Here is a 22,668-nt window from a genome sequence, read left to right as displayed (position 1 = left end):
GTTGCAACCGCGACGAAAATTTAAAGCGTTTGAGTTTGTCATCAGTTGTCAGGGCTTGTAGCAATTGTAAACGGTAAGGCTTCTGCTTTAGCCTTTTCCGTAAGATTTTCCAAACCATCGGCTGTGGTACATTTAGCTCCCTGCTTGCTTTATTCGTTGACTTCCGCGAGCTACGCGTGAAACTTGCCCGCACGCGTTCAACCGTTTCTTCGCTCACTGCAGGCCGACCTGTTGATTTCCCCTTACAGAGGCATCCAGAAGTTTTAAACTGCGCATACCATCGCCGAATGGAGTTAGCAGTTGGTGGATCTTTGTTGAACTTCGTCCTGAAGTGTCGTCGCACTGTTATGACTGACTGATGTGAGTGCATTTCAAGCACGACATACGCTTTCTCGGCTCCTGTCGCCGTTTTGTCTCACTGCGCTCTCGAGCCCTCTGGCGGCAGAAACCTGAAGTGCGGCTTCAGCCGAACAAAACTTTATGAGTTTTTCTACGTATCTGTAGTGTGTCGTGACCATATGTCAGTGAATGGAGCTACAGTGAATTTATGAAATCGCTTCAATCATTTGTAATAGCCCTGTATATACTGCTGTGACTTACCAAACGGGAAAGCACTGGTAGATAGACACAATAAAAAAACACACAAACACACACACACAAATATCAAGCTTTTGCAACCCACGGTTGCTTAATCAGGAAAGAGGGAAGGAGAGGGAAAGACGAAAGGATGTGGGTTTTAAGAGAGAGGGTAAGGAGTCATTCCAATCCCGGGAGCAGAAAGACTTACCTTGGGGGGAGGGGGGGGGGGGGGGGAGCGGGGGGCGGGGGGGGGGGAGGGCGGGGGGCGGGGGGGGGGGGGGGACACACACACAAGCCAAATAAATAAAACAAAATAAAATATATATTTTTCCCATGTGGAATGTTTCTTTCTATTATATTCATATATAATTATTTAAATGTAAATAAATTTAATGGGAATTAGTGAAGTTTGGTGGCAAGAGGAACAAGACTTCTGGTCAGGGGAATACAGGGTTATAAATAAAAAATCAAATAGGGGTAATGCGGGAATAGGTTGAGAAATGAATTAAAAAAATAGGAGCGTGGATAAGCTACTATGAACAGCATAGTGAATGCATTATTCCAGCCGAGACAGACACGAAGCCCACACCTACCAGAGCACTACAAATTTACATACCAACTAGCTCCACACTTGACGAAGAGATTGAAGAAATGCATGATGTGATAAAAGAAATTATTCAGATAGTTAAGGGAGATGAAAATTTAATAGTTATGGGGGACTGGAATTCAATAGTAGGGAGAGGAAGACAAAGAAATGTAGTAGGTGAATACAGGTTGGGGGTAAGAAATGAAAGAGGAAGCCGCCTGGTAGAATTTTGCACAATTTAGCTAACACTTGGTTCAAGAATCAAGAAAGAAGGTTGTATACGTGGAAGAGGCCTGGAGACACTGGAAGATTTCAGATAGATTATATAATGTTAAGACAGAGATTTAGGAACCAGATTTTAAATTGTAAGAACTTCCAGGGGCAGATACATACTCTGACCACAATTTATTAGTTATGAACTGTAAATTAAAACTGAAAAAACTACAAAAAATAGGAATTTAAGGTGGTGGGACCTGGACAAACTGAAAGATTGGGTGGTACGGACACTGACAGAGAAAAGGAGAAGAGTATATAGGAAATAGAGTTGAAGATATAAAGATTGAAGGAGCGAGGAGGAGAGGAAGACTGAAGATGAGGTGGAAGGATAAGATATCCGGGGACCTAAGGGAGAAAGGATGGAAGAAGGAAGAGGCAATGGATAGAGTAATATGGAGGAGAAAGATCCAGAAGAGCAACGCCGACCCTACGTGACGTGGGACAAGGCGACGATAAGGAGGAAAGGAGGAGGAGGAGGAGGAGGAGGAGGAGGAGGAGGAGGAGGACCTGGACAAACTGAAAGAAGCAAAGACTGTAGAATGTTTCAGAGAGAGCATTAGGGAACGACTGACAAATACAGGGGAAAGAAATACAGCAGAAGAAGAATGTGTAACTTTGAGAGATGGAATACTGAAGGCAGCAGAGGATCAAGAAGGTAAAAAGGCGAGGGCTAGTAGAAATCCTTAGGTAACAGAAGAGATATTGAATTTAACTAATGAAAGGAGAAAAAATAAAAATGCAACTAATGAGGCAAAGGCAGCAAAAGACCTGGAATGGACAGTGGAAGGAGGATATAAGATGAACATCAACAAAAGCAAAATGAGGATAATGGAATGTAGCTGAATTAAATGAGGTGATGCTGAGGGAATAAGACTAGGAAACGAGACACTTAAAGAAGTAAATGAGTTTTGCTATTTGAAAAGCAAAATAACTGATGATGGTCGAAGTAGAGAGGATATAAAATGTAGACTGGCTATGGCAAGGAAAGCTTTTCTGAAGAAGAGAAATTTGTTAACTTTGTGTGTAGATTTAAGTGTCAGAACATCCTTTCTGAAAGTATTTGTATGTAATGTTGCCACATATGGAAGTGAAACATGGACGATAGATAGTTCAGACAAGAAGAGAATAGAAGCTTTCAAAATGTGGTGCTATGAAGAACGCTGAAGATTAGATGGGTAGATCATGTAACTAATGAGGTGGTTCTGAATAGAATTGGGGAGAAGAGAAATTTGTGGCACAACACAACTGAAAGAAGGAATCGAGTGGTAGGACACATTCGAGGCATCAAGGGATCACCAATGTAGTATTGGAAGGAAGCATGGCAGGTAAAAATCATAAAGGGAGACCAAGGGATAAATACACCAAGTAGATTAAGAAGGATGTAGGTTGCAGTAGTTACTGGGAGATGAAGAAGCTACTAGCACAGAATGGAGTAGCATGGAGAGCTGCATCAAACCAGTTTCTGTACTGAAGACCATAACAACAAAAAATAAACCTTGGGTTCCACAGCAGCTACCGATGAATGCTAGCTTTTTATATGAATTGGATACAGTGTGCAATCATATTGAGAATTTAGCTTTTGTGTGTGTACCAAGCATCTAAATCACAAATTACGTCATGAGGCCTTCCTTGTACATTCACCTCCTCCCAACTTAAAATCCCTGAGCTGTATCTTAGACTTTTATTTATACCGTCAAAAAAATTTACCAGCAAGTGAATGATTTGTGGAGTGTAATGAAAAAAAAATAAAGCCTGCTCTATTCATGTGTGTCTGGATTCAGCTTCTACAAGAATAGCTGGCCCGATATTATCATCTATTGTACTAGTTTTTCTATTTTCCTCTCTACAGTTTTATAGTTTTACCATAAGACACAGCACATCAATACCTTCCTTAAGTACCAGTGAGTAATCACTTCGATAGAAGCAAATTACATTACTTTGTTCACTATACAGTTGTCAGATCTATAATGTACTTGTATCTCTCTTCATCCAAAATTTATTCTTTATTCTGTATATCTCTGACTTAATGCTTCTACTACTTTGTGAGTTACCTTTACTGTTAAATTATTTACAGACTGACAAAACTTTCCATGCCAACTTATGTACTGGAAGATATAATCAATCTTCACAAACACAACATATAGGCTTACTAGAATAAATTGCTGCCTTTAACATTGTACTTATCATTTCCAAACTCTGATATGACGTGATCATATCACTGAATGAAGAAAAATGTTCAACAGGAATATTGAAGAACAGACTGCACAATTTTGGGGGGGGGGGGGGGGGGGGGGGGAGGGATATTAAGAAAAGGTATGGTACACTGACTTGAAATTACAGAGAAACTCATAACAGATAAAGTGAAATTAAACATACTGAAAATGTGATTCGAAAATTGGTTACTTGGGAAGGATTGTGGTACTATGGCTCTGAAATGGTGAAATAAACATGCATCAATAGGTGAACTTACTCATTGGTTAACAGTAACAAGAAGATAGGGAAAGTGACAGTGCCGGTTTAAAAAAAAACTGCAAATGTCTGGCATATTATATCCATGTAGTAGTCACTGCTACATTTCCTTTCATTATAGCCCATGTCACATAGGACGGTGCTTCCGCGCATAGAGGCTGAGTAACAGGGTAGTGTGGAAGGGAAGAGGTTTGTGTAAGCACGGTGACAGAGAGCGGGCAAAGTCCGCGTTGCCAAACTCTGTTGGTGCTCAGAAGAATCTGATTCATTTGCATACTGTACATCCTATTGCACATTCAGATCTCTGGTGAACATAATAAATTTTATAACTCATTTGATGAGTCATCTGTGTGAGAGAAATCTTAACACAAATGTTGATGTGCTGTTACAGGTGCTCAACAGCCTTATTCCGCGTAATATCGGAAGGCAAGAACAACCGACGCAGTTTTGTGAATGTGTCAGGTACAGTTTTTCTCAAAAAGACGGTTGTGTAGCAACAAGGCCATCGAGACTGCTTACAATATAAGTAAAACTGTAATACACAGTCACCTGTAGATAAAAACCGAAAATGAAATTCACAGGTTACAAATCTTTAGCGTAAATGTAGTAACACTGTTCACGTTACGTCGCACTTCACTTAGCGTAGACCGGGACTGTGTCCTCTGCATGCCCGATGTTAACTGACTGGGCACGGCCCGTGCTGCCGGAGTTGTTGTTGTTGATATTATGCCGGCAGATGTCGCGTCCGAATTCTCGCGTGCCCTCTGGTGGACGGGACTCTACTTGCGGCAACTACCGTCCGTGACGCGCCGTGCCAATGTGCGCCTCCCCCGATCTTTCTGGTGGCTACTGCAGTAAAAGCTCTGCAAATTATACCATTATGGGTAATAGGAGACATGCAAATGCAAATTTCTACTTTTGTTCTCTAATTTATTATGGCATCATGGCTTTTGATAACTTTTTCTGAAGGAATAAAGTGTTTGTAACACAGAAGCTTGTAACAAGGATAATACATAATGTCCACTCTAGAACTTGTTGAAGGCAAGTCATTAAACAGTTGTTTTCAACAATCAATTGAAGTTTGAAAACAACAGTGGGCTAGCATTCATCATTACAATAAGAGGAAGATAAATGATCCATAATACTGGGCACAAAATTGAGTAAGGTATTTTGTCACAAAAATCATTCTCAACTTAATCACTGAAGCGAAGTTCTAATGGGTAACAAAATTAACTTCAAACACAAACTGAAATCATGATATTTGCTTGACAAAATCATTATATTTGCTTGACAACTCCATCTCCATAGAATTCTGAAAAAATGTTAAATTTTATATGTTTGTGTGGGTGTGTTTGAATGTAGTTAAATCTAAACCACTGGGTGCAAAAATGAATGACTGGTAGCAAAGATTAATGCAAAAGACTGCAGTGTGAATGTTAGTATGTTGTCATGTTTTTCACTGACAAACACCACTGTGAATGTAAACTAACACTTTCCACAGTAGAGTTAGATACCACACCTGTTATCCACGAAGCAACCAAACAATGTACATCATCTTCAAATAACTCGAGGGAATGTTGCCCTATAAGTCCACCGAAATCGATCTATATATCGACAGGTAATCTTTCCTGTTATTTTAAGACATTTTCCAATTTGTGCCTTAAAAATGACAGGTTGTTACCTGTCAAAATATCAGAGTTTTTGACAAATTTATCTGGCTGTATTCTTGCAAGTGCATAGTAAATGCTGAGAACAGCTTACAGTTCACAACTAACAAAGAAACTAGCTTATTCGCCTTGGTCAATACATTGAAAATTATAGGTACATCACTCATAAAAAGTTAATGTCTGCATACTTCTTAGGATACAAATTCCAAATCCGTAAAGACCGGGACTTTTCATATATTACATATGCAATTGATATTTTCAAACACAAAAATACTTTTTTTTAAATTATCAGTCTGTAAAAACAAGAACTATAATTACCTTACTTTGTTCCTGAGTCTGTGTTGTACTAATACCATCGTCACTGCCATATGGGTGTGTTTGTGTACCATCTGACTACAAATTTACGATTATGATTTCAAGGCTTCTATCCATCTTCACCTCCCTATCAAGACATCTTCCTGAAGCTTTTCAGTGTGCCGCACACAATCTGTTGTCTATTGCTTTATGCACAGGCGATTCAGTGTCTGCTATCTTGAATGTTTTGTTTCTTTCTGCCACATAGCCTTTAACTTGTGCCCAAATCAATTCGACAGGATTATATGGCAGTGGTATGATGGTCAATGCTTTCTTATGTGACTAGTTTAAATTAACGAGCGGCAGGAGTTACTCATGTGTCCAGCTAATACTGTGTGCAATATTTTTATTTTTAAGCTAGAGCACAATATCCGCTTTCCTGGTGTTTTATCTGTCACAGCTGAGTTGTTCATTACAATGACTGATTGTGGAACCAGGTATGGCAAGAACTGTTCAGTGAACCACTTCTTGAAAGTGACTGCATTCATTTCCAAATGGTAGTCACTGCTGTTTTTCTTACATCTAAAAACAAGTTTACTCTCAGAGTCAAAACCAGAAGAAGAGCCAGCATGCAGAATAATTATTCGAGAACTCTTCCCTATGGGAACATTAAAACCGCCACTACCATCACTCATTTTCTAGCAGCTGTTTCTGGAATGATTTTGATTCACCCACATTTCATCCAGGTAATACACTGTTGAACTACCTTTTCTTACTTTGTGGATCTTTCCAAGTAATGTGGCTCATGTTGCAGCTATGTCGCTTCATTCCATTAAAAACTTTCACCCATCATTACTTTTAACATATTTGAAACCAATGGCTTTTAAAATTGTTTGCATTGATGAAGCACTTCCTTTGAAGCCAGTTTTGTCATTCATAATTTTAACAAGTTTTTGTGAAGTTGGATATTCACCATTTGTATATATTTCAAAGATGGAGCGCCTTAAATCATCCTTGTCAAAATCGTCCATTTGTGTTACAGGTTCCTTGTGATTTCGACGCTTTCTATGGCGACACAAAAGCAACTTCTCCTGATGTTTCTATAGCTCTGACACTTTTATTTATCATTCACTGTACAGTTCTCTTGCCTATACCACACACTTCTGCAGTTCTTTCTTGTGTCTTCAAAACGTCAACAATGGGAGCCTCACTTTCAGATTAACGTTTGAAGAAGCTGTAAGCATGGTAAATTATCCCTGTTGCCTGTTTGTTAAGCACTTCACGTTTATTGCCATCACTTGACACATTTATTTGGAAATTGCACTGACACATTTAAAGATAGACGTTCACAGCTATAAGGTAACAAGAAAATAATCCGATAATTGAATGAATAATATGCTCGCTTTGTGAATTAAATTGCATTGTTGTGAAGTATGACAATAGTGCACCTAGCAGGAAAGAGATTCTTGTACCCAACAGCTAGCTGCTGAATATTGGGCCACATTCCTATGTGAGGTGCACTTTAGCTGAACAGGGAGCTGTGCCCAAATTTCTGCAAAAATAAGTTACACAGCATGCTGCATTCACAGAAACAATGACACTTTAAACAGAGATGCATGAAATGTAACCCTTTAATTATGTAGATGATTGAGCTGATCATTTCAAACTGTATATTAAATAGGCCCAAAACAGCAGGCAGATTTCACCTCACTGAAAGTGTGTTATCATACAAAATGAAAGTACATAAAGATGGGAAATACCAGTATTATATAATGTTGCTTTAACCTTGAATTTAATTCTACACGAAATAGGTTGTTATAATACAATATTTCACATGCTCTTATAACACGGTTCACATTGGATGGCTGAATTACTGAATAAACTGATCATAGTGTGCAAAAATACTGACAACAGTCTGTTCTCTATTTGATCAGATTTAGTGAGACTTGCTGCACACAATTATTTACAACTGCTTGTGAATAAATGCAGTCAGTTTGCTCATATGAAGAAACACTGCCTGGAGACATGAATGATCCCATATTATTCTCTCTCTGAAGGTAATATTAGGATACATCGTGAGACAGGTACAGAATATAGTTCCATAGTCTAGAAGCAAATTACATCTCAAAATTAAATTTATTCATCAATCTCTATAGAATACTTTCATTAGTTATAATCTCAGATGTCTTCTTTTTGTCACACTTCTATTTTTTTAATTTCTGCTCCGAGAAATTTAACAAACAGGACTGTTTCATCACCATCAACATCTTCTTGGAGTGCCTTTGCTATCAGCTGAACTGCAGATCCATATTCTTCACTTTGCTTTCTTTTCTTAGTTGTTGAGGACCTAGGTGTGGATGTCTGAATATCTAGTGACTCATGAACTGTCTGTGAGGATGCTGGATTATTCACTATAAATATACAGTTACTGTAGACATCCGCAACATTGTTTGTTGCAAGATCCACCTTCAGCTTGCAAGATGCTGGAGCTGAATCACCATCCTTCGATGTGCCAACATCGTCTACCTGAAGAAGAAAAGGATGTTTTACACAAAACACCCAGGTTGATTTTAGTGAAAACTGTATAGAAACTATTCACTTAAAATTGCAATGAACAGAAATAAAACATTATGACAGTTAACTACCGTTAGTTTGAGCTGGCTGTCTGACTAACCTCAACTGTAGTTTCTTCTGCATTTAGTCATTAAATTACAACAGCACAAGCAATAATTCGAAAATAGGCATTAGCATATATTTATGCTCTCTGAATTGTCGAAAAAAAATTGAAGTGAAATGTGGTTGGAAACAAGAACTTTACATAAACATTAGTTCACTGTAATAGTAGTAGTTGTAGTTGTAGTTGTAGTAGTAGTAGTAGTAGTAGCAGCAGCAGCAGCAGCAGCAGCAGCAGCAGGAGTAGTAGTAATAGTGCTTATAAACTGGCTGCAGATGCATATCACAAATATTGCTCTTCTAGTTGCAAAAATTGTTATACAGATGTATCAAGTTTTCCTTGAGAAGACAAAGACTGTTTCAACATCGTGAACAAGCACAATCTACGCAGATACACATCACAGTTGGTTGGGTAAAACTACGAAGCATGTTTTTCAAGTAAGGTCTGTTTTGTTGTAGACACTAGTAGTTAGCATGCATATGGCAACAAGCACGTGCATCGTGTACCGGCATGCCACGGGAACAACTGTGCTCAGTTTCAGCTCTGTAGCTAACCTGTACAGTTCTGTTCTGTGCTTTCAAGGTGTTTTAAGACTATCAACTCACCTGCTGCGTAGTACACAAGGCAGGATTTGAACACGGTACCTCCAGTGCGGTAGCTGTGAACCTTTACTGATGTGCTACGCTGACTCGCTCGAAATATATGTAACATTACGGATGTACAAATCGTGCAATGAACTTCAAAATCGATTTTCTGAAAAATCAAGGCCTGTTGCTAAACAACCAGATAGCCAGGTACTCGGGGTAAGTGCCTCTGCAACATATTTGAAGCACTTCAAAATCCATGAGTTGCAGTATGGAGGGTCCCCTTGTCAGCCACATAAGGGAGGTACCGGAAAGCAACACTGTGCTTTTAACCTAATCTGGAATCTCGAGTTAGTAGTGACAAACTTATGGTAGTATCACAAAACAGAGTAATTTCATATACTACCAAGTGATCTTCTATCACACACCTGGTGTGTTGCGATACAGTTGTGGCTCCCATTGCATGGGATTGCACTTCTTCACAGGACTACTCTTGATTACTGTTGAGCCCAGAAAATACATTTTAATCTGTAATACAGATACAGTATGATGGAACAAAGAAGTAACATGATACATACTAAGAACTGGCCACCCAGCCAGAAAAAGGGAGTGAATCAGTGAGCGAATGCCATTGCTTCCGTCACCCACTGCCGCAATACCATCCTCGCAATGTAGCCGGCAACTGACGCAGCTCGCGCCGCCAGCCTGGAATGATTGCCAAGAACCATGAATTTGATGCCCACTCAGCACTTGCTGAATGTAGCCACTAAAGACTGTTTTTTAAGGTATTCAAGAGAAATATAACAAATGATTCCAACCTGACCATGACTAGATTTGCTCCTGCTCCTGCACACATCTGGGATAAAATTGTCAGAAGGGTTTCCCTGACATGTTTATTTCTGATCCCATACCATCCAGTGGAGTTGACACTACACAGCACTGCTGAAGCTGTTACACTCGTGTGCTGTATCGCTATGCTAAGTGCCATGGCATAGCATAACTATGCTCCACAGCAACACCTTGCTTAGTGTTGACACCTGCAAATAGATTTTAAATCAGTTTGCAAACATAGTCCATTGGAACAGAAACTAAAGTTGTGCATGCATGGATTTAGAGATTAATCAAATTCACTGCCATATGGTGCACTACATGGAATTTACCACCTCATACCTGGTGTGAAGTGCTGCTGGTCCTGTTGCCATGACATGGCACTATTAAGCTCCACAGTCACACTGACAGGCCCTGCAAATAAATTTTAAATCAGGATGCAGACAAAGTACACTCGAATAAAAAAGCAGCAGTGTACGCACATGAAGTGAAAGATAAATCACACGAAAAGGAGTGTACTTTAAGGAATTTAGCCATCACATACCAGGTAATCTGTGTTGTTGCAGGTCTTTCTGCCATAATTCAGTACCATCTTCCACCACAGTAATTCCATCAGTGTTGTTGGGTCCTGAAAATAATTTCAAGTTGGAGTTCAGATAATACAGATAGGTACTGAACTGACATTGTACATATATATTGGCATAGACCTACTTGATACAGAGCTGAGAGCATGAAAATTTTATGTATTTTAATATTACTACCCACTACTTGTAAATTAGTGGTACAAACCCACATCCTGAAGTGTTCTGAACACTCTGCTGTCCAGCGACACCACTATGGTGTCGAGCGTGAAATAGCAGTCAACGGCCGGCGACACCACAGTGGTGCCGTGTGTATAGTATCATCCAGTGGCAGATGACTCCACAGTAGTGTCGTGATCATAGTTCACGCAGTGGCTGGCGACAGCAGTTTAGTATCTTTTGCATTCTGTTGATGTTTTGTTTAAGTAACAATAAGTTACACACATCAACAAGTTTCTGTTTTTATAAGTAGTTGTGCCCTTTCATCATGGCAGATGAAAGAGACGATACAATTATTTACCATGAATGCGCAGACATTCTGTCTGATGTTCTGGACAACTTGGTTGACTGAGAAGAAGACACTGGACATTAAAAAAATGAAAGTGAAGCAGAATCGTTGGAAGATAGTGAAATATGTCCAAGAAGAATTCAGTGAACACTGCGGTTGCCAACTGATTTGGATGAATCAGACAAAGAAGACAGTGCACAGTGGTCAGACTTTGATTAACCGAGGACCAATAATAAATTTGAAAGCTTTCTGGGTCCAAAAATATTTTTTAAAGATACACGGAGCATTGAGGATATCATAGAATTATAAATTGGGAATGATCTATATGAATATATTAACAATGAAACCAACAAGTACTAAAGTCAAAATTGTAATAGAAGGAAACTAAATTAAATAAATAAATATATATATATATTCAGACAAATATTATCATTTTTACATTTTTCTGACAACAACAATAAACCGGATAATGCCGACCAGCTATTCAAAGTGCAATTCATAATTGATTATTTTTACAAAACTTTAAAGAAACATTTAATCTAAGTAAAAACATCTCATTTGATGAAGAAATGATACTGTGGCATTGACAGTTAAAGTTTACAATCTGAAGAAAATTATGAAATATGGCATACTCATTCAGATGCTGTGTGATTTGAGTATGAGATACATTTCCTCATTCAAGATATATTCCAGTGCTGGACCGCCTTTAGCAAAAACAGTGATGGAACTATAATGGCTCTGAGCACTATGGGACTTTAAACACCTAAGGTCATCAGTCCCCTAGAACTTCGAACTACTTAAACCTAACTCACCTAAGCACATCACACACATCCATGCCCGAGGCAGGATTCGAACCTGCGACCATAGCGGTTGCACGGTTCCAGACTGAAGCACCTAGAACAACTCGGCCACACCGGCCGGCAGTGATGGAACTACTGACACCTTCTTAAGGAAAGCGTCACCAACTGTCCACGGATAATTATTGTAACAGTGTAGAACTTGCAGAGAAGTTACTTGAAAAGAAAATTCGAGTTTGTGGAACAATACAGCAAAATAGAGGATTTCTGGAAAAATTAAAGTGCGCAAAAGTCAATGTGTTTGAAGCTTGTCATCAATGGAAAGGTGACAAGCAGCTGGCGACAAGCCAAATAATCTTAATTAACACTGCCGGCGCCAAGTGAATAAATTTGTATGAGACAAGCGGATGGCGAAGTGATGCCACCAAATGGGTTTCTTCCGCCATAGGTAGGTCATGTGACAATTTTGTTTTCTTTGTAGATAATAGCCTTATCTGTGGAACAAGTTCTCTCTTGTGGCTCCTTCCTGGGCCAGTGAAAGAACTACTATTCTGAGCTCAAAAGACATCTACATATCCCTTCAGTGATGTTACCATTATTTACACCAACTGAACTGCACTACCATTCAAGCAACAGCTTCCGAGATAATTAAATATTCTTTTTATTATCTGACAAACCTTCACTTGTGCTGAAACTATCATTTCCAGTTACTTAATCCAAGCTCACATCTCTCTCAATAATTATATGTGATCGTTTTGCAACTTTGTGACAGTACATTTTCTCGAAAGCAATCTTGTACACCTTTTTGTGCTCTCTTAAGTGAGATAATAATAAAAGATTTCCTGAACCATTTTCGTATGGACAATTTGAAACAAAGACTGCTGAGAAAATAGACACATAAAGAAAATGTGTAGTTCAGCTTTTTATGTCTCTGGAAGTAATTGTGGGGTGAACTTGAGACATAGCATGTAATAATTTACCAACACAAGGTGTTAGAATTTAAATGTTATTCTCCTACCGCTTTCCAATACTTTACAAGTTGAGGGCAAAGATGATGATTTTGCCAAAAATGGCTCTTTTTAACCCACTTTTACAAAAAAAAAAAAGTTCTTCTGCAAACTCTTTTAAACCATTTTCATTAGAAAGCCCATGTTCTAAACCACCTAAAAACTATATTTGGTTTTGCAATGTGAGCATACACGGCCCTAAAAACTGATAAGGTGGAGGTGCATTGAAAATGGGCCCATATTCCGCAGGTACCCAAATCTGACGTCTTTTATTATGTTCAACGTTTCTTTAATACTCTCTGTTTAAGACAATATCAGAATTCCTGGTGACTAGGATATGAACGTGAGTCAGAAAAACTGCAAACAAGTAGTCTCATTTTTTTAGACATCTCTACAGCACGCAGCTCTACAAAATTCTTTTAATAAAAAATGAAGTGGAATAAGGAATCCAACAAAAAGAACAGTTATTTCTTTTTTGTGGCTCAAATAATTTGAGGCAATCACATTTGAAAATTTTAATTTTTTGGGTTCTGTCTTATCAATATTTCTTCCCAAACACTCCCATTTCCTCATGACATTCTGCAGCAAATTAATGAAATCTGTCAAAAATTCATGTAGCTTGAAGTAAACATAGGCTTAGGATCCTAAAAGGGACCTCTTCTGGCTTTGGGTTTTGACAGACACTTATTAAGTATCATTAGTCTGGGCTCCCATGTAAAGAAACCCTTGTCACAGTTGGGAACTTGTGGTAAAGAAACCCACACATGGCTACTGCTGCATAGGTATTGCACATGGCCCCTATGGTAATAGCGAATCAGGTTTCATCATTTTAAAAGCAGCAGTGGTTAAGCCACCATGGACCACAGCAACATTCATAAAATTTTTCACAAATGTTCCACAAACTGCAAACTACGCTAACATAAAATATGCTATACCTTAAACCGGAATTAAACTAGCACATAGAGAGCATTAGATAATAAAAAGCAGCACTTCACCAAAATTCACACAATGTTACAATGGTGTAAAACCTGAAGGCTATTTATATGATGTGTGCTGCAGCTGTTATGCAACAATTTTACTACTGTGATCTCCACTGCCTTGGAAATGCACAGTTAAATTGTGAAGTTTATAGCCAGTTTGATATTGTAGTTACCGCAGAAAAATCACAAACATGTCATGAGCAGTGACAAAAGACATCCCTTTTTTGAAGTTTTTCGAGATATTCAGACTTTATTTCAGTTTCTAATCATCAGGACTTCTGATATTACATTCCCCAGAGAGTACTAAACTATTGTACAAAATAATTAAAGATGTCAGATTTGAGTACCACCGGAATATAGATCTGTTTTCAAAGCACTTCCACACTGTTTCATTTTTTAGGATCTTGCATGATCACATTGTTGTTTAAATCATCATCCTTCTAATGAAAATGCAAAAGACGTTTTTTTATGAAAGTGAGCCAAAAATAACCATTTTTGCTAACATCTTAATTTGGTAAGTTTTTGTCTCAGGTTCATCCCGTAATTATTTCCAGAGGTATAAGAAGCTCAACTTCACATTTTCTTTATCAATTTTTTCAGGCAACTTTGCTTCAAATTATCCATATAAGAATTTATCAGCAAATCTTTTTTATTATGTAACTTAAGAAAGTGTAGGGAGTTGTCCAAAATGGCCTAGTTTAGTTTCTTTCAAGAAAATATCACCAGAGATATTACGCCTCAAAGCTGCCGAAAACTCACATGTGCACTGTTGATAGCTGCACTATGGGGTCAAACAAATCCCTGGAAGCATTGAACTAGTGATCATGAACCTTTACCAATGTTTATTGGAAACATGTTTGAATGCTCACAAAAAATATCAGCAGAATCCATGATGGTCATGTGGGAACTCCTCCCAAAATTAGACCACTTGGCATGGAATGGCCCAGAAGTATAAGTCTAACGTTCAAAAGAATGGCCCTTACACGAGACACTGTTAAAATCCTAGTAGTTAACTGCCAAAACACTCACAGTCAAGTGCCAGGGTTTGAAGCGCTCCTGAAAAGCAGTCAATGCTAGATACAGAAAGCTAGCTGAAACCTGAAGTTGATAGCAGTAAGATTTTTGTCCAAAATTTTTCAGTGTATATCTAAAAGACGGGCCAACAGGAAATAGAGGTGGTGTATTTGTCGCAGTAGACAAGAAACTCAAATTCACCAAGGTAGAAATTGATGCTACACGTGAGATTGTTTGGGCAAGACTCAGTATCAGGGGTGAACATAAAACAGTATTGGATCCAATGACTCACAAGATTCACCTCCTGATGTAACTGAAAAATTTAGATAAAACCTCAGTTCCCCAATTATACAGTAATCATCAGTGAAGACTTTAATCATCCAATAATAAATTGGGAAAATTACAGTCTTGTTAGTAGTGAGCATGACATGACTTTCTGTGAAAAACTACTACATGTCTTCTCAGAAAACTAACTAGAACATATAGTTCAGAAAGCCACTCATGATAGACCTCAGTATATATTAGATCTAATGGCAATAAATAGGCCTGACCCCTTTGAGGATGTCAACGTCAGACGTGGTCGGGGGAGAAATGATCACAAAGATGTACAACGTTCAGTAAACTAGAGAAAAAGCCAGTAGTGTCATATCTCAGCGAAGAACTTTAAACTTTCAACACAGGACAGGATCATGTAAAGGAATTATGGCTCACATTTAAAAAAATCATTGACTATACACTGAATGGATATGTACACTGTAGAACAATTCATAATGTGAGGCTCCATCCACAGTCTACAGTCATGGCAAAGAAACTTCTAAAGAAAGAGAATACTGCATAACAGGTGGAAAAAAAAGCATAGGGCTACAGATACAGACATGCTGAATGAAACACATTTGCCTGCCAAGAGAGCAGTGTGTGAAGCCCTCAATGATAGCTACAGCAGAATGTTGTCAAATGATCTTTTACAAAGCCCAAAGACCTTCTGGTTGTCTGTGAAGTCTGTTAGTGGCATCGAATTTAGTGTCTGCACAGTCACAAATGTGACAGGAACCGAAATTGAGAGTAGCAAAGCAAAAACTGATATGCTTAACCTCATTATCAAATATTCCTTTACACAGGAAATCCCAGGAGAACTGGCCTAAATTAATTCCCATACTACTGAAAAGATGAGTGAAGTTTATGTTAGTGCCAGCAGCTGAAACCATTAAAACTGAACGAAACTCTAGGACACAATGGAATCCCTGTCAGATTCCATACTGAACCTGTAGCTGAGTTAGCCTCTTCTCTAACCACAATCTATTGTGGGGTCCTCAAACAAAAAATTGTGCCCAATAGTTCGTAGAAATCACAGATCACACCTGTTTATGAGAAGGGTAGCAGAAGTGATCCACAAAACTATTGTCCAGTATCCCTAATACTGATGGGTTGTAGAATCTTAGAACATATTCTGAGCTCAAACAAGATGTGATATTTTGAACAGAATGACCTCCTCCATGCCAAACAGCATGGATTCCAAAATCATGGATGTGAAGCCCAACTCACATTTTTCTCACACGACATACTGAAAGCATTGGATCAAGTGTGGGTGGATCATTTCCAATACATAAGGACCTGAAAAATTCACATTTTGTGATAAATGTAAATATAGATGTGAATTCTGCCTCAAGATGCAAAAATGTGAATTTATCTAATAGATGCTATTTTATAGCGAAATGTATCCAGATGAATAACTTTATGGGAGGTAACTTGAAATAGCTTTATTTTCTGCATATAAATATTAAAATGTAACAAGTTTTTGGTTACTGGTATTGTGCACTGCCTGGTGAAGTCTGGTTTGGAGAGGTAATGTGCATAAGAATGTGTTTGCAAAACAAAAAGAGTGCATAAATGCAATGACACATCTGTGCACTCAATGCTCTGGTGCCATGCCAACTGTGAGCAGTGGAATGGTATACGTACAACGCTTGCCACATAATGCAGTGTAGTATTAAGCTGTGAGATCTAGCACCTTAGAACAAAGAAACGCGTATGTTTGTTCGCCGACTACAGTTAAAAAATTGACATAATGTGAATAGATTTAATGTTGCAGTTTTAGGGAGCAGATGTTTTGAACTGTGATTGCATTGAATAGCTGTAGAGGTTGCGTCTGAACTACCTCGTTTACGACACTGCAGACCTCAGCAAGTAATTGCATGATAACTGTTATCAGATGTCTTTTGTTGTGTGTTGCTTGTTGTTCATTTTGTATTTTGAACAGAGTGGAGAGACTAATCCTGATCCATTGTGGAGTTCGAGTATGAACCTCACAATACCAGCAGGAATCAGTGGTCCTGGTGACCACGTGTCAGTTATGCTCCCGCAGAAACACAGAAAACGAGTGTAGGCTGTTGCTCTGCCACTGCTTATTTCCCTTCATCACTTCTTTCCCCACTGCAGGTCATAACTGCAATTTGTTTAGCCTCACAGGCAGCTGCTAGTTTATAGTGCCTGCACTTGGCAGTGTAACAATAAAAAAACAAATCCTTTCAAAGTACAAGGGAGTTTAAAAAGTTTGCACAGCTGTCTCTAATTTTTTTATTTTGTGCAGGAGGAGAATGAAATTTTTTGTGAACATACTTGGAACATTTAGCTACAAGTTGGTATATAATAGTATTTTCTTTTATTTACAGGTGAGCTATAATGGACCTTGAAGTAGATGTCAGGTTGCGGCAACGGTCAGTGATGGAGTTTCTCTTCAAGACTGGCAATGACACTGCCACATCGATTCACAGGAAGATGCGCCCTGTTTATGTGGAGGACACAGTGGATCGCAGCAGTATCCAGCAGTGGTTGCAGAGGTTTAAAGAAGGTGATTTCTCTCTACTGGACAATCCATGATGCAGTAGACCATCAATGTCAGTGAGTGATGTGAATAAGAAGACCATTGATCAAATCATCCAAAATGACAAATGTGTAATAACACAACAGCTTGCTGAAATGACTCGTTTGTCATTGGGTAGTGCAGTATCACTGGCACAGTCACTAGGGTACAGAAAAATCTATGCAGCTCATCAGACTACACCATGACAATGCCAAACCCCATACAACCTTTATAACGCAGGAAAATATCAGGAAAATGGGTTGGAAAATTGTTCTTCACCCTCCCTACAGTCCGGACTTGGCTCCGTCTGATTTTTACCTCTTTAGTCATCTGAAGGCCCACCTGCGCAGTAAAACATTTGATGGTGAGAAAGACTGTATTTCCTGTGTCAAGTGATTGTGTAAAAGTCAATCCCCAGAATTTTACCAAAGTGCATTTACATCATGGAAAGAACATTGGGCCAGATGCGTCACAGCTGATGGAGGCTACACTGAGTAGGCTCAATGTATAGCTCAATGTTCCAAGTATGTTCACAAAAAATTTCATTCTCCTCCTGCAAAAAAATGAAAAAAATTAGAGACAACTGTGCAAAACTTTTTGAACACCCTTTGTATTTCGACTACACCAAAATTCTTCCCGATATGCAAATAGTTATTTTTCGTTCTACTTCCAAGCTAAATACCTTGCTGGTTCTATCCATAGTATTGTCAAGTGTGGGCTGAATGGTGATGAATGCCCACAAAAGATCGAAATTAATATTCTGCAGATTTTTGTAATAACTGAATTGGGTGGGAAAACAATATTGAGATTAGATTAGTACTTGTTCCATAGATCATGAATACGATACTTCGTAATGATGTGGAATGTGTCAGTTAGTAAAAGGTGTCTATACAAGATATTACATTACACAAAATATTACATGACAATTTTTTTTTTAATTTCCTTTTAAATCCTATATGGCTATCTATCAGACTTTTGATGCTACTAGGTAAGTGACCAAAGACTTTTGTGGCAGCATAATTTACCCCCTTCTGAAGCAAAGTTAGATTTAACCTTGAGTAGTGAAGATCATCCTTTCTCCTAATGTTGTAGCCATGTAAGCTGCTATTACTTTTGAAATCATTCGGATTGTTGAGGCTACAGTGAAACACCTTAAATCAGAAAAGCGTTCAATTCACCAGTCGCAAAAGGCTGCTACTTCTCAATAGAAACAGTCATTAGTTGAAAGCTTAAAGAGAGAGAAAAAAAGGAAAACAAGCAACAACCATTTCAGAAAATAACATACTGATTTTTTGCAAAAGCAAACATTCCAGTCAAAAAGATCCCTAATGAACAGAAATTTATTTCAAACCATTACAACTTTGTCTTCAGGCACGTAGTGCTACAGCTTTTTAAATTTCTATGTCTAATCATTTACAAAGAAAGTAATGTGAATTTTGCTAAAAATAGATGCTACATTTTCAGGCCAGTACCAATATGTTTGAAACCTAAAGAGCTGGAATCATCCGGATAAAATAAATTTTTGAAGGTGGAAATGGAAGGTGCTACACATTCCAAATTCATCAAACCCTTTGGCACTAAGTTTGTTGATGATAGCTCAACATGATGTTATGTTTTCTATTCGTCAGGTCAATTTATGTCCAAGGATTAAGTAATCAGAAAACTAAAATTGACAGGAAGTAGCAGAATCAATGGTAAATGTCTTGCAGTGATGAACGCCCTTTATTAGGAAGTAATAGGGAGTCAATTTTGTGTCCACTCGTGTCGGTCATGATCACAGTTTAGTAATCTGCAGCTGATGGAACAAAAGTGGGAGAGTACAGTGGTTGACTTGCTGTAAGAACCCCGTTTTGTGCTGTTCTTGACAAAATTCATGAAATAGGATGGGTTTCAAATTTGGAGAAAGTAGACCCCACAAAGTCCTAGGACTTGCATAGATTTGCAGGTACTTATAACCAGGCTTTAATCAGACAGATATCCAAGTGATAGGATGAGTGACAAAGCTTGGTTAGAAGAAATTAAGTAAAATGACAATCTGTGTGTATTGTGCAGATAAAAAATCTACTTATCAAGTGGCAGCAGGAGAACAAACACACAAAAAAAAATTTTTTTTTTACTTATGCAAGTTTTCGGAGCCAGTGGCTCCTCCTTCCAGCAGAAGGGTTAAAGGAAAGGAAGAGGGGTGAATGGAAGGGAACTGGAGAGGTGTGAGAAAATGGGTAAAATTCGGAAAAGTCACCCAGAACTCTGGGTCAGGGGACACAAACTGGACAAAGTGAGAAAGAAAGACTTTCTGTTTTCTCCTGTTGCCACTTGGTGAGTAAATTTTTTATTGATTTTCATTGTTAAATCTGTGTGTATTGTATTATAAGCCACAAGAAACAACCAGTGAATTGCATCCAAAACTGATTAGTGTTTGTGTTAGTTGTAATGAGCAGTGTAGACTGGGAATTGTTAGCAAAATATGGAAGTGATTGTATTTGTGTTGATGGGACGCATGGTCGAAACAGCTATGATTCTGAAGTTACCACATTGCTACGATTGGATGATGTGTGGCAAGAATTTCTATATTTACTTGCCTCATTTCTAACCAGATGGTTAAATACATTTTTCAGCTATGTAAAATCAGAGGGTGGAAAAATTTGCCTCAATGTGCTCTACATCTACACCCATACTCAAGCAAAACCACTCTGAAGTGCATGCCACATGGTATGTCCCATTGCATCAGTTATTGGGGTTTCTTCCCACTTGTTTCACATATTGAGTGCAGGAAAACTGATTAAATGCCTCATGCATGCTGTAATTAATCTAATCTTGTTCCCACAATCCTTATCTGAGCAATAAGTAGGAGATTGCAGTGTATTATGAGAGTTATCATTTAAATCTCATTCTTGAAACACTGTAAGTAGGCTTTCTCAGGATAATTTACCTCTATCTTCAAGAGTCTGCAGTTCAGTTTCATCAGTATCTCTGTGTGACACAGGTCAAACAAACCCGTGACCATTTCTGCTGCCCTTCTGTGTATATGTTTAATATCCCCTGTTAGTCCTATCTAATAGGGGTCCCACACACTTGATCAGTATTCCAGGCTGGGTTGCATGAGTGATTTGTAAGCAATCCCCTTTGCAGACTGACGGCAGTTTTCCGATAAACTGAAGTCTATCACCTTGCTTATCCAGGAATGAGCCTATGTGATCATTTCATTTCACATTCCTGTTAGTATGAGTTAGCTGATTACAACTGTGACTTACTGATATTATGCTCATAGGATATCAACCTTTTTTTTTATTTTGTGAGGTGCATAGTTCTACATTTCTGAACATTTAAAGGAAGTTGCCAATCTTAGCACCACTTTGAATCTTATCAAGATCTGACTGAATATTTATGCAGCTTCTTTCAAACAATACTTATTATAGATAATTCCACCATCTGAAAAAAGTCTGAGGTTACTATTAATATTGTCTGCAAGGTCATTAATATACAACATGAAGATCACGGGTCCCAACACTCTTCCCTGGGGTACACCCAAAATTAGTTCTACAACTATGACTCATTCAAAAATAACATGCTGCGGCCTCCCTACAAAAATATCCTCAACCCATTCACTCAAATATTGCTTGATACTCCTTATGATGCTACTTTTGGCACTAACCATAGATACGATAGTCAAATGCTTTTCAGAACTCAAGAAATACTTATTCCAATCGGTTTCAAATGTAGGCAAGATACACTACAGCACTATGGGTCTGTTTCATTTCGTAATATTTTATTGGTACTATTTTTGCCATGCGACAATGGCAAATTATACAGGGTGTTACAAAAAGGTACGGCCAAACTTTCAGGAAACATTCCTCACACACAAAGAAAGAAAATATGTTACGTGGACATGTGTCCGGAAACACTTACTTTCCATGTTAGAGCTCATTTTACTACTTCTCTTCAAATCACATTAATCATGGAATGGAAACACACAGCAACAGAACATACCAGCGTGACTTCAAACACTTTGTTACAGGAAATGTTCAAAATGTCCTCCGTTAGCGAGGATACATGCATCCACCCTCCATCGCAGGGAATCCCTGATGCGCTGATGCAGCCCTGGAGAATGGCGTATTGTATCACAGCTGTCCACAATATGAGCACGAAGAGTCTCTACATTTGGTACCGGGGTTGCGTAGACAAGAGCTTTCAAATGCCCGCATAAAAGAAAGTCAAGAGGGTTGAGGCCAGGAGAGCATGGAGGCCATGTAATTGGTCCGCTTCTACCAATCTATCGGTCACCGAATCTGTTGTTGAGAAGCGTACGAACACTTCGACTGAAATGTGCAGGAGCTCCATCGTGCATGAACCACATGTTGTGTTGTATTTGTAAAGGCACGTGTTCTAGCAGTGCAGGTAGAGTATCCCGTATGAAATCATGATAACGTGCTCCACTGAGCGTAGGTGGAAGAACATGAGGGCCAATCAAGACATCACCAACAATGCCTGCCCAAACGTTCACAGAAAATCTGTGTTGATGACGTGATTGCACAATTGCGTGCGGATTCCCGTCAGCCCACACATGTTGATCCTGAAAAGTTACAATTTGATCACATTGGAATGAAGCCTCATCTGTAAAGAGAACATTTGCACTGAAATGAGGACTGGCACATTGTTGGATGAACCATTCACAGAAGTGTACCCGTGGAGGCAAATCAGCTCCTGATAGTGCCTGCACACGCTGTACATGGTACGGAAGCAACTAGTTCTCCCGTAGCACTCTCCATACAGTGACGTGGTCAACGTTACCTTGTACAGCAGCAACTTCTCTGACGCTGACATTAGGGTTATCGTCAACTGCACGAAGAACTGCCTCGTCCATTGCAGGTGTCCTCGTCGTTCTAGGTCTTCCCCAGTCGCGAGTCATAGGCTGGAATGTTCCATGCTCCCTAAGACGCCGATCAATTGCTTCGAACGTCTTCCTG

The 22,668-nt window shown here is 38.8% G+C and overlaps 1 protein-coding gene across 3 annotated transcripts in view; it reads right to left on the bottom strand.

Annotated features, from left to right (window-relative positions):
• Nucleotides 1–7,493: 7,493 nt before the first annotated feature.
• The window catches only part of LOC124805005, an 88,164-nt gene continuing 72,989 nt past the window's right edge, over nucleotides 7,494–22,668 (bottom strand). Inside the window, exons 9-13 of one of the 3 annotated variants that reach the window (XM_047265403.1) lie at nucleotides 10,502–10,585; nucleotides 10,300–10,371; nucleotides 9,948–10,166; nucleotides 9,708–9,834; nucleotides 7,494–8,397 (exon numbers count right to left, since the gene is read on the bottom strand). In XM_047265403.1, the coding sequence (XP_047121359.1) occupies nucleotides 10,102–10,166; nucleotides 10,300–10,371; nucleotides 10,502–10,585 (221 nt within the window). In that variant the 3' untranslated portion in view covers nucleotides 7,494–8,397; nucleotides 9,708–9,834; nucleotides 9,948–10,101. Of the gene's footprint in view, nucleotides 8,398–8,792; nucleotides 9,630–9,707; nucleotides 9,835–9,947; nucleotides 10,167–10,299; nucleotides 10,372–10,501; nucleotides 10,586–22,668 lie in introns of those variants that run through there. The other 2 variants (XM_047265405.1, XM_047265404.1) reach the window with 2 other exon arrangements.

This window comes from Schistocerca piceifrons, chromosome 7, assembly GCF_021461385.2.
Source record: "Schistocerca piceifrons isolate TAMUIC-IGC-003096 chromosome 7, iqSchPice1.1, whole genome shotgun sequence".
In the NCBI taxonomy this organism is placed as follows: domain Eukaryota; kingdom Metazoa; phylum Arthropoda; class Insecta; order Orthoptera; family Acrididae; genus Schistocerca; species Schistocerca piceifrons.
The sequence above is the reverse complement of the archived record's forward strand: the minus strand, read 5'-3'. Positions and strand labels throughout refer to the sequence as shown.